A 12158-nucleotide genomic window follows, 5' to 3' on the forward strand; every position below is an offset into this window, starting at 1 on the left:
ACTATCCATAAAGTGATCGTTACTGGGCAAGATCAAATGGGCTAATATAAAACACCTAACAGATTGCCAAGTGGGCTGGTCCTCAAACTTGATGGCAAATTTAATTACCTTGGGAGCTTTAAAAAAACAAAAAACAAAAAAACCCATAGTTGATTTAATTGGTCTAGGGTACTGAACATCAGGATTTTTTTTCTTTAATAGAGATGAGGTCTTGCTCTGTCACCCAGGCTGGAGTGCGGTGGCTCAATTTTAGCTCACTGTAACGTCAAATTCCTGACCTCAAACAATCCTCCCACTTTGGCCTCCCAAAGTGCTGGGATTACAGGCATGAACCACAAGGGCTGGCCAGGATCTATTTTTTTAAATTGAGACAGGGTCTTGCTGTGTCACCCAGCCTGGAATACAGTGGCATGATCACAGCTCACTGCGGCCTCGACCTCCTGGGCTCAAGCGATCCTCCCACCTCCGCCTCCCGTGTAGCTGGGATTACATGTGTGTACCACCAACTCTGCTATTTTTTTTTTTTTTTTTTTTTGTAGAGATGCGGGGGTTTGCGGGGGTGGGTCTCACTTTGTTGCCCGGGTTGGCCTTGAATTCCTGGGCTCAAGCGATCCTGCTGCCTCAACCTGTCAAAGTGCTGGGATTATAAGTGTGGCCACCGAGCCTGGTCTTGGCCAGGATTTTTTTTAAAGCTACTCAAGTAATTCTGTACAGCCAGTGCTAGGTACTGGCCTAGTACCATGATTCCCAAACTGTGGTGTGCATCAGAATCACAGGTTGCTGGGCTGCACCCCCAGAGTTTCCGACTCAGTAGGTCTCGGATGGGACTGAGAATCGGCATATGGAACAGCTTCCCAGGCAATGAATACGATGCAGAGAACCAGGGGTAGAGGATAATCCTGGTTTGCTCAGGACAGCTCATGTGGAGCATCACCCTGTCCCAGGTGTGCCGCTTTACAAGCCCCCTGGGTCTGACTGGGGGTGGGGCCAGACCCTGATGGGTGGGGAGGCCCCCTCAGGGAGTGCAGGAAGCACATGAGTTGTCAGGGAAGACAGAGGGTGAGGCCACTGAGCTGCAACATGGCATCAGGGGCAAGAGAGGCAGTCTTGGCAATGGTGACCCAGAGCCCAGGAGCAGGACGTGTGGTTGGAAGCCCTAGAAGGCCGTTGGCTCAACACAAGGAAAAACTTCGACCTTGAGAACTGCCCTGTCTGGAAAGAGCACCAGCTTCCTCTTCTGGCAGCGAGGGCCCTGTCCCTGTGGCGGAGGATGCGGGGTAGTCCAGCTGAGCTGGAGAGGAGGAGGAAGGAGAGATGTATCAACTGGGCGATCTCTGAATTCCCTTTGAAGTCTGCAATTGCACTTCCCTGCAGCCTCCAGTCTGCCTTTAATCCAGAAGCTGTTTATTTAGGGAGGTGGCCGTCTGGAGCTTTCGCAACAGACTGGCTTTCCCCATAGGGGTGTTTCCCTTGCCTATCGGCAAGCGGTTTACTGTCCTGGGCCAAACAGGAAGGCGACAGCGCTAGACATAGCCGACCGGTCCGCAAGGATGCGGTGCAGCGGTGCAGCGGTGCAGCGGTGCAGCGGTGCAGAGGTGTCACCTCGAGAGTGCAGTCGGAGAGCGCTGCGGGTGAATGGGCGAGGCAAGGCAGGGGTACCCTAGGAATGCGACGCGGGGCTCCAGGGGACAAACCCTGCCCCAGGCGGGGAGGGAGGAGGGAGCAGGAGGATCCAGCCCACGCCGCTGGCCACATCAGAGCACCAAGAGAACACCAACTCTTTATTACAGGAATTCCTATGAAACAGCTCCAAGTAAAAACCCACACATAGGAGGAAAAAAAATAACAAGCAACACTCACAGACGTGGGGCTGGGGCTTCCCCCGCAGTGCGCCCGGTCCTGGCGTGGGGAAGGCTCAGAGACCCGTTGGGAACTCGAGCTGGGGACCCGAGGCACTCCTCGGAGACCTTCCCCTCCCTCCAGGACCCCAGGCCTGGCGCGAGGACCAGTGGAGGGGGCGGCCGCTCCTCGGCAAGGCCCCCGAGCCAGCGTCCCGGCCCCGTGCGCGTTTCCAAACTTGGTCACGCTCGGCGGCGGCGGCGCGTCCCGGCCCTCCCCAGAGAGGGGAAGCTCGGCGTCGGGAGTCCGGGCAGCGTGGGTGGGACGAGGTGCAATTGTCGGCTCGCCTTCGCTACGCCCTTGTGATCTTGGGGTCACTGAGGCCACTAGGGCCGCGCCAAGGATGGGATCCTACTCCTAACCTCCCGAAGCCGCGCCGAAGCCTCGTGCCTGCCCAGGCTTCCCGGCTCTCCAGAAGGTCTGCGCGCTCCCATGTCCAGGGCGGGGCCACGGCCTGGGCAGCCTCCCTCCCCGTGGCAGTGGTGGGTGCCGTGTAAGCCTTCCTAGAATCAGAGTTCTCCTCCTCAGATCACCCGCCCTTCTCAGGGGCACCCAGCAAGCCCTTCTGCCCTAGGCGCTCCCACCCAGGCTGGCGGCCTTTCCGCCTTGCTCTTCAGCCCTGCTACCTGCTCAAAGGGGTCACTCCAGGGCCCACTGCTGTCCACCCTCGGACAGCTGGGCTTCCAGTCCAGCTGGAGAGTCAAGAGCCCCTGTGAGCCCCCACTGTGGTGTGACTCCAGAACTGGCTTTTGTCTGGTGCCAAATTAAAGACCCTGCCACCCTGGGGTGGCCACCCTCCCCATCCCTGCTGTGTGATGGGGAGCTGCTGAGAGTGAGCCCATCCCCAACAGCAGCAGCCTGATGAGGCCAGATGGGGCAGTCAGGAGATGCTCTCTGCAGCAGCCCATAGCTCTTCAGAGTGCCTGGGGGACTGGCCGGGGACCTCCCACCCAGGCTGGGTGCAGGGCTTGTGTGCTGGGCCAGGAGCCCTGGGGGAAGGCTGAGATATGGGAGGCCCTGGAAGGGAGGGACCCAAGTGCCTGGAGGGAGCTGAGGAAGGGGACAGGGGGTCAGGCAGAGTCTGTGACAGGACAGATAGAGAACGGAGGGAGGCAGGGACTCCACCTTCTGGCCAAAGAGCCTCTGGTGGGGTCATCTTGCCCTTTTCCATATTCCAATTTTTATCTGCTTTCTGGATTTTTTTTTTTTTTTTTTTTAAGGGAGGTTGGTTCCTGCATTTCCACTCATTGACCATAGGAACGCCTGGCTACAAAAGGAGCTGTAATTGGCTGCTGCCTCTAGGGGCCCCAGGTCCTTCCTCCAATTGCAAGGCAGCAACTCCGAAGTTCTAAGTCCCATGGAAAGTGGCAGTGGTTGGGCTGGACTGTGGCTGGAGGATCACTGGGCCTTGGTTCTCAAGCACCATCTGTCCGGCTGCAGCTGGGCCCTTCAGCTGGGGGCCAGTGTTGCTTTCCAGCTGCCCCCACCGGTTCAGATCATCTCTGGCAAGGAAGAGCTGCTGGCATCTGGCAGGGGGAAAAAGGGGATGGGAGGAGTCTTTTTCAAAGGAGCCCAATGGTCTTTCCTGGTCACTGGTTCCTGGAGAGACAGTTTTGGGAGAAGTTACCAGACCTAAGCCCTCCCCTTTCTCCAGGGACTTGAGGTCAACCGTAGAACTCTGCCTGGGTCATCCCTGCCATTCGAATTCCTAGAACCATTCCAGCTTGCGGAGCTGCAGGGACTCTGGCAGCAGGAGATGGAGTGGAGGAATGGGATCCTTGGGGGGAAGCAGCTATAGGGGAGGGCTTCAAGGTGGGAGGGTACCTGGCCCATTCTAATATGTCATAGCTCAAGAGAGCTAGGCCACGGAGATCTGTAGGTGGAAAAAAGTAAACTGGGGGCAGAACCTGGTAGGCCTCAGACACCAAGCTGAAGAGATCCTAAGACTTTACTCAGAAGACTCATTCAGGCTGGGCACGGTGGCTCACACCTGTAATCTCAGCACTTTGGGAGGCCAAGGCAGACGGATCATGAGGTCAGGGGTTCAAGACCAGCCTGAGCAGCATGGTGAAACCCCATCTCTACTAAAAATACAAAAATTAGCTAGGCGTGGTGGGGCGTGCCTGTAATCCCAGTTACTCAGGAGGCTGAGGCAGGAGAATGGCTTGAACTTGGGAGGGGGAGGTTGCAGGGAGCGGAGATTACGTCACTACACTCCAGCCTGGGCAACATAGTAAGTAAGACTCCATCTCAAAAAAAAAAAAAAAAAATAGAAAAAAAAAGATTTATTCAAAGAGCACAGGAGAAATGGAACTAAAGTGGTGTTTTGGTGGTGGGATAATCAGAGTAGCTAGAGGCAGTGAAGAGAACAGGGCTGTGGCCTAGGTGATGAGCATCTATCAGGGTGGTAATAGAAGGAATAGAAAAGAGAATGAAAGGGGCCAGTCAGCAGGAGAGACTGAGTTGCCACCCAAGGCTGAAAAGAAAATCTTGGGTGCAGCTGGGGACACGAAGCGGCTCTGGAAGCCTAACTGCGATGGAGATTCAGATGTAGGAGCCAGATGCACAGAAGTGTTGCTGGTACTATAAAAGAGGGCGGAGGCACTGCCAGAGTGGGCAGTGAGAAGACTTCAAAGAGGGTCAAGGGCAGAGCAACAAGGAGAGCCAGTCAGAGGAAGGAGAACCAGGCTTCGTGGGGTCACAGGAGCCAAGGAAGGGCAGTTTCAGGAAAGATCAGGGGAGTGTGTGTGTCAGAGCACCAGAAGAATGCAGAATAGGCTAAGGCCTTGAGCTGCTGGGTAACCTCCAAGTCAATCTGGATGATGGGAGGGCCTGTCAGCCTGTAAAGGATGAAAGAGGATAGCAAGGGAGACTCAAGGACCCCTGGTGTTTAAGGGGAGGAGGAAGAGGATGTCAACTTGCGGAACGAGCTGGAAAGGGACAAGCTGGAAGTCCTAGGACAGAAATAGATGAAGCTGGGTGTGGCTCACACCTGTAATCCTAGCACTTTGGGAGGTCCAGGTGGGCGGATCACCTGGGGTCAGATGTTCGAAACCAGCCTGGCCAACATGGCGAAAATCCTTCTCTACTAAAAATACAAAAACAAATTAGCCAGGCATGATAGTGGGTGCCTATAATCCCAGCTACCCGGGAGGCTGAGGCAGAAGAATTGCTTGAACCTGAGAGGCGGAGGTTGCATATGAGCGGAGATTGCACCACTGCACTCCAGCCTGGGCAACAGAGTGAGAATCTGTCTCAAAATAAATAAATAAATAAATAACCGGGCATGGTGGCTCACTCCTGTAATCCCAGCACTTTGGGAGGCCGAGGTGGGCGGATCAGGAGGTCAGGAGACGAAGATGATCTTGGCTAACATGGTGAAACCCCGTCTCTACTAAAAAAATACAAAATATTAGCTGGGCATGGTGGCGGGTGCCTGTAGTCCCAGCTACTCAGGAGGCTGAGGCAGGAGAATGGCGTGAACCCAGGAGGCGGAGCTTGCAGTGAGCCAAGATTGTGCCATTGCACTCCAGCCAGGGCCACAGAAGGAGACTCCATCTCAAAATGAATGAATGAATGAATGAGTGAATGAATGAATGAATGATGAGCAAGGTTCTGATGTAGGCGTGGTTTGGACAGGACCTGTTTTCCCTGGGGACCAGTAGGAAGGAGAAGGACGTGGAGACAGTAGCAGCGTGGGGCGACAGTGGAGGCGTTTCCCTGGCAGGTTCCATCTGGGCATTCCAGGACAGTGGGAAGTGGGCTGCGGCTCTGTGTTTGAGGAAAGCGTGAGGGGAATGGAAGGGGCTGCAGGGCCTGGTAGATGTGGTAGGGAGTCAGGTGGAACAGGTGTGGGGGCCAGCTGCCCAGGCAGAGGGGAGAGGACACTTGTATTTACTTGTTCCTGGTTTCCCTCCATTGTGACTATCCTGAGGCAGGCGAGTATTTCTCCACGGTCTGCCACAGGGCCATACCTGCCACACCATCAACTCAAGAAAGCCTTGTAGATGCTGCCCACTGGGACTAGACCAGTGGCTGGGGAAGGCCGGGCAGCTTCTCCTCTCCCATGGGAAAGGGGGGCTGGAAGAGGGACAGCTGTCCTGGCTAAGTCCTGGAGGAGGCCTTGGCATTTTCTCTTTCTCCCCAAGAGGGTGCACAGGAAGAGAGGAGGAGAAGTGGCTTAGAGGCCCGGGGCTTCAGCCAGAAACCGCTGCCTCAGGAGGGGTTTCCTCATCCTGGTGTGGCAGATCGCAGCCCACCCAACCCAAGCAGGGGGCTGGAAAGAGCTCTGTGTGTGCATAGTCGGGTTGAGACTACCTCAGTTTTTCTTTTGTTTCGTTTTTTTTTTGTTGTTGTTTTGAGATGAAGTTTCACTCTTGTCACCCAGGCTGGCATGCAATGGTGTGATCTTGGCTCACCGGAACCTCTGCCTCCCAGATTCAAGTGATGCTCCTGCCTCAGCCTCCCAAGTAGCTGGGATTACAGGTGCGTGCCAGCACGTCAGGATAATTTTTGTATTTTTTAGCAAAGACAGGGTTTCACCATATTGGCCAGGCTGGTCTCGAACTCCTGACCTCAGGTGATCCACCCACCTCGGCCTCCCAAAGTGCTGGGATTACAGGCATGAGACACCGTGCCCAGCCAGTTTTTCTTAAATTGTCCTCTCAGTGTGCTATGTGTGTCCTGGACTGTCTTCTCAACTGGACTGTAAACTCTTCAAGGTCAAAGCTGATTTTGCTTTCCTGTTCTCAGCATCTGTCATAGGCAGGTGTGCTTATCTTTTGTCAAATGAATAAATAACCAAAAAAGACACGCAATGGACTAGTTCCCACTTCCGTGTCCCTGCTGCAACTATGAGGAAAGACACGTGGGGCCTGTACTACCCAGTTGCCTGAACCCAGCGCCTCTGGACACCTAGGAGGACACATGGGGTGCACAGTGTGGGGGGCCCTGGCCTTGGGCAGTCCCTGGGTAGCTATGGCTCCAGGCCTTACCTCTTACTGTCCTTCTCGCAGGCCTTCCTCTACCTTGGGCGCCTCCTGACGCCTTCCCCGAAAGTCTTCGTCTGAAAACGAGAGGGAAGCTGCCTCATCCTCTGCCCTGCAGGGCCTCGCTCAGGCACGGCCCCCAGACTGGGCAAGACAGCTGACCCGACTCTCTCTGCCCCCTTCATTTGGGGCCCATGAAGATCCCCCCAGGTGGATGATTCATGGGTCCAGGGAGAGAGGCAGCAGGACACTCAGGTGCTGGCCAGGGTCCACCACTGAGCTCTGAGACCTTGGACAAGTTCTCCCCTCGTCTTTGAGCCTCAATTTCCTCATCTATAAAAGGGATGGAAAAGCTGGCCTATCTAGATGACCTCCAAGGCCCTTCCGGTCCTTGTTTCTGGATGTCTCCTGACCCTCGAATGTGGCATGAGGATCAAGGATCAGCTGCGGGCCCAGTAGGGTCTGAAGCAGTCTTCTGGCCCACATGGCCTTTGGAAGGGACTGGGTGAAAGTTGAGAAGCCTCTGGGCCCAGAGACGGAAGCTGCCCAGTGCTTGGTTCTCAGGCTGAGGGTCCCCCAAGGGGGTAGGGCTGTCTGCCACTTCACACCCAAGAGAATATTCCCCAGAAACAGTACCTGGCACTTCATGCTACAGATACACATCTAGATGGAAGTAGGGTAGGGTCCCCTTTCGGGGGTTGCAGGAAGGGAGAGGCAATGTCAATCAAGTGGGGGGATCCATTTCTTTAGGTCACCTGCCCACCAACCCGCAGTGTGCTCCTCCAAGGGACAGGGTGGGTGCTCCCATGAAACACCCAGGAACTCTGTTGGGAGATCACCAATCATAGAGAAGTTGGAGCTTATGACTCCCCTCCAGCCTCACCACACGCATGGCCCTCCACATCATCCAGGAGGTTGGCTGTTGACGCGGCAGCCCCCAGCCTGCCAGGCCATTCAGGAAAACTGTCCCAGGGATGAGAGGACACTGCCCTAGTCCTCCCAGTCCCACCCACTCTCTGCCCCACCCCTCAAGGCTCTGGAGGTATCTGACACACCCACCTGACCCCCCCACACCCCTAGTACTGTCCCCCGGGCTCCTTTCCCTGAGGTCAGTGGTGTGGCCAGGCCCTGACACTCTCACCCCGCTTACATCTCTGGGGATGGAGAAAAAGCTTCCTCCCTGTTTCCCTCTGGCTGCTGAGTCTCTGCTATCCTAGGCCCTGTTTGAGAAGCACGAATAGGAGTTCGGGTAAAAATGTGCAAAGCCGTATTTCTACTCGAGGAAGGCAGGGCCAACATGCTTGGAGTGAGGAGGACTCGTGCACTAGTTCAACTAGAGAAATGAGGGGAAGGTTTGATTTTGATGGAAGAACCACTTTTTCTCCCAAGAAGTACATGACCTCAGACCAAAAAAAGTTATAGGACAACTTCTGGGCCTACAGAAGGGAGATAGGAGCTGCTGCCCTAGTCCCTGCCCTAGTCCCTGGTCCCTGGTTGGCAACGAGAGATGGGCAGTGGACTGGTGGCCAAGCTCACGGAGGGAAGGGGAGGAGGAAGGGAAGGCCACAGAGCCTCGTCCCACTCCCAGGGGAGGGCACAGCTGCAGGGAGTTCAGCAGGGGTCTTGCTCCGTAGCCCTTGGCTTCCACCACCCCCACCAGTGCCAGGCTGGAAAGGATACGACTGATGCTTCAACAAGTGTTTCCTCTTTGACTTCCTCATTTTGGTCTTCTCTGAGAAGGCTCGGGCAAGTTCAAACAGCTTCCTCCGGGTGGCTGGGGGCAGAGAGACCTGTGAGTCATTCTCTTGGCAGCCAGCACACCAGATGGCCTCCTCCCAGGTGTGGGCAAGGCCAGGGCAGGACCAAGACCCCTAGGAGTGGGAGCAGGGGGCAGGCAAGGGTGGAAGTTGGGGAGGGAGAGGTGACAGGAATCACAGATCCCTGAGGATACCACCCCAGGAGTGAGAGGCTGCATCCTGAGTCAGCCTGCAGGGGCAGCACAGGACACCCTGAGCCAGGCCCAGGGACTGCAGGCGGCTCAAGATCCGAGTATTCCCTCCCCAGCTGCAACACATTGTAACGCATCTTGGCTCGCTTTCCCACCGCCACCGCCTTCCCACCCCTCCCCTAGCCACCTCCAAAGTTGGTTCTGGGATTTCCATGACTAATCCGAGATTTTCCCTGAAATGGAGCCTGAGAGGATCGCAGCCTCATTCACACATGGCTGTGGGTCTGTGTGGCAGGGAGGTGAGGGGGAGGGAAGGGGGCATTCAAGGCTGGTAGGACTTTGTGGAAAGAGGTCTTCCACTCCCACAGAGGCTTAGCAAGGGCCCCTCTGTGCAGTCAGCTCCGGCCAAGCCTCCTCAAGTCACAGAGAATGTGAACATGAGGACTGCAGTGAGAGCATGTGCGGCACGTTATTTTTCTGCAGACATCTGGCTCAAGAGGATTTAAAACTTAATTTGTTTCTAGACTCAGCTGTAGAGGGAAGTGAGGTAGGAAGGCTGAGGGAGCCAGCCTGTGATGAAAATGTCACTGGTTCACCAAGAGTCAGCTGCATTACACATTCTGGAGGGCTCCCTTACTCCTGGGAGGCCACAGGGCCTGTCTCAGAAAAGCTGGGGAGGGAAGCGGGGCCTGAGCGGGACTCACATTTTCCCATGTGTTTCAGCTTGTCCCTGAATAAGGCATCTTCAGACACAGGGGGGTTGGCGTCGCCAGTTCCTGGAAGGAGACACCTGCTGAAGGCTGGCCAGTGTGGCCAGCCATGGCCGCTGTCCCAGCCATACCCACCCATCTGAGGACAAATGCAAAGAAAGAACAGGCTTCTTCCCTGACCAGGAGGGAGTTTAAGGCAAGGAGGATGTGGAGTTCCAGGAGCTCCTCTTTCCCCTTGTGGACTTCGTTTCCTCCTCCGTAAAAATGGGGAGGGTTTAGTGGCCTACTGTGTGTGCGGAGAGCTGGCTCGTGTCTGCTCCCAACTGTCCACACTCTGACCAACTCCATGTTTCATGACATCACTGTGGTACCTTGGGAGTATTTCCACCACAGAGGTCACCAAGCACTACATATCAGGCTCCTGCTGCACCCAGAGTTGGCTGTGAAACCTTCACCAGCACACGAGGGGCCTCCTGCACCCTGACATTCATGTGACGGTCAAATGAGGTGCTGGTTCAGAGCCGACATTCACCTGTAGCAAGTCCCTTGTCCTTCCTGCCAGGGTAAGCCCATCTACTGCTCCCTCCCATCCACAGGGTTTCTGGCTATTAGACAATGAGTAGGAATAGAATGGGACTAGTCCTGGAGTCAGAACCCTGCCGACCACAGTCTCCCGGGCTCGCTCAGCATCCGCTTGGGTCTTTTGCTGCCTTTCTGAGACCCCTGCTCTCTATCCTGCAACTTGGTTAATCCCCAGTCACCTTGCCTACTAAGTCCCCTTTGAGTCATTCTGATCCATCTCAGCAGCCCCGGTATCTCTAGTTAATTCAGGATCAAGGACAAGAGGCTCCTGCTTAAAACTCCCAGCTGCACATCTGCTGAGGCCTAAGCGCCCAGCCTGCTGCTTATGAGTCAGTTCCACAGGATTTTCTCCCTTCAAGCTGGGGTCAGCTCAGCTCCCCATCCCTCTGCTCCTCCACCCCCAACTCCACTGCATGATGCAAGGTCTATTCCAGGCAAGAGCCTTTCTCCGAGGCGGGCGGCTTGTGTACGCGTGGGGCAGGGGACACTGACTGACGAGGGGCCACTGTTCGCACACAGGCACCAGGTCGTCATTCCCAGCTGTGGCTCAACCCAGTAGTCTGTGCGTCCCAGGAGCACTGCTACCCCTCACCCCCATCCAACCCTCCTTCAGCCATTAGAGCTTCTGAGCAGAAGAGCCTGGCCCTCTTTACCAGCAATTCTTACTTCCCACCACCTTGTACACAAAGCTAGAAATTCCTCTTCCTCCAACACCTAGGGCAGGGCCCAACAGATGGGAGACATTCTCCAGCTACGTCATGAATGAATGAGTCAACCCCCCAGATTAATCCTGCCCTCCTTTTTTTCCATGCATTTGCTAAAATCAATAAGTCCTCAGCTTTGTGCTAGTTTGTTCTACCTGTTTTCTGGGCATTTCTCCTTACAAGACCATAAACTTCCTCAGGACACAGACCAAGAGTTATCAGTCTCGGAGTCCCACCATAAGGCATTTTGGAGTCCTTTTCTTTTCTTTTTTTTTTTTTTTTTTTTTTTTGGAGATAGGGTCTCACTCTGTCACCCAAGCTGGAGTACAGTGGCATAATCACAGCTCACTGCAGCCTCAACCTCCTGGGCTCAAGTGATTCTCCCACCTCAGCCTCCTGAGTAGCTGGGACTACAAGCACATGCCAATATGCCCAGCTAATTTTTGGCACTTTTTTGGTAGAGACAGGGGGACTTACTTTGTTGCCCAAGCTGGTCTTGAACTCCTGGGCTCAAGCAATCCACCTGCCTCGGCCTCTCAAAGTGTTGGGGTTACAGGTGTGAGCCACTGCACCTGGCCATGTGTCCTTGACTAGCCTATACTCAAGGCATAGGTTGAGAGTTCAGCCAGCCTATGTTATTTGATCACAAATGGGGGCTCAGAAGCCCAGCAGTGGCTGGATTGGAAAGACCCCAGAGCAACTAAATGGAGTGGATATGGAGGTGTGGGGAGAAGTGGCCCCACCAGCCTGCTGAGGAGGCCCACGCCCCCTCCCACAATCTGTTTTTTCACCCTACTCCCAAACTCCAAATATGCAAAGCAAAGTTGGGTATGAGCCCCCCCATGCCTCTAGGTTTTCTTCCCCAGAAGGCAAAGTTACCTGGGACAGGAGACGGAAAGCCAAAGTCATTTCCGACAGCCACGCTGCTGGATTTAGATTTCTGGGATTCGTATTTCAATCGATCTGGAAAAGGACCACATTCATAGGTCAGGGAGGTTAGCTCCTGGGCTCCCAGGGGCAGGCTGGGCTGGGACACAGTAGTTTGCTAGAGGCTAAGTCCCCAGAATCGCACATGAGCACACACGGGCACCCAAAATATGAGTGCACACAACATCTACCCGCTCTCAAAGAACCAGCAGTAAAAGAAACTACTGCCTGACAGCCATCTCAAATGTCAGAATTAAAAGACTCGGAGAAATTGTAGAGTTCAAACTCCCTCATTTAAAAGGAAAGGCTTGGCCAGGGGCGGTGGCTCATGCCTGTAATTCCAGCACTTTGGGAGGCTAAGGCGGGCAGACTACCTGAGGTCAGGAGTTCGAGACCAGCC

At 54.9% G+C, this 12158-nt stretch overlaps 1 protein-coding gene and 1 long non-coding RNA gene across 5 annotated transcripts in view; one reads left to right on the plus strand and one right to left on the minus strand.

The window, feature by feature from the left end:
* Positions 1 to 1764: 1764 nt before the first annotated feature.
* Positions 1765 to 12158, minus strand: part of CUEDC1 (CUE domain containing 1) — a 96180-nt gene continuing 85786 nt past the window's right edge. For 2 of the 4 annotated variants that reach the window (XM_033183617.1, XM_033183618.1), the window contains exons 6-11: positions 11711 to 11794; positions 9540 to 9611; positions 8568 to 8661; positions 7771 to 7829; positions 6894 to 6964; positions 1765 to 3425 (exon numbers count right to left, since the gene is read on the minus strand). In XM_033183617.1, coding sequence (XP_033039508.1) covers positions 6897 to 6964; positions 7771 to 7829; positions 8568 to 8661; positions 9540 to 9611; positions 11711 to 11794 — 377 coding nt within the window. In that variant the 3' untranslated portion in view covers positions 1765 to 3425; positions 6894 to 6896. Of the gene's footprint in view, positions 3499 to 6893; positions 6965 to 7770; positions 7830 to 8567; positions 8662 to 9539; positions 9612 to 11710; positions 11795 to 12158 lie in introns of all 4 variants that reach the window. The other 2 variants (XM_033183619.1, XM_033183616.1) reach the window with 2 other exon arrangements.
* Positions 6332 to 7722, plus strand: LOC117067286. The gene is made up of 2 exons (XR_004430689.1): positions 6332 to 6384; positions 6915 to 7722. It is a non-coding gene; the product is annotated as an uncharacterized LOC117067286 (long non-coding RNA).

Source organism: Trachypithecus francoisi, unplaced genomic scaffold (genome assembly GCF_009764315.1).
Source record: "Trachypithecus francoisi isolate TF-2019V2 unplaced genomic scaffold, Tfra_2.0 Lachesis_group20, whole genome shotgun sequence".
NCBI classification, from domain to species: domain Eukaryota; kingdom Metazoa; phylum Chordata; class Mammalia; order Primates; family Cercopithecidae; genus Trachypithecus; species Trachypithecus francoisi.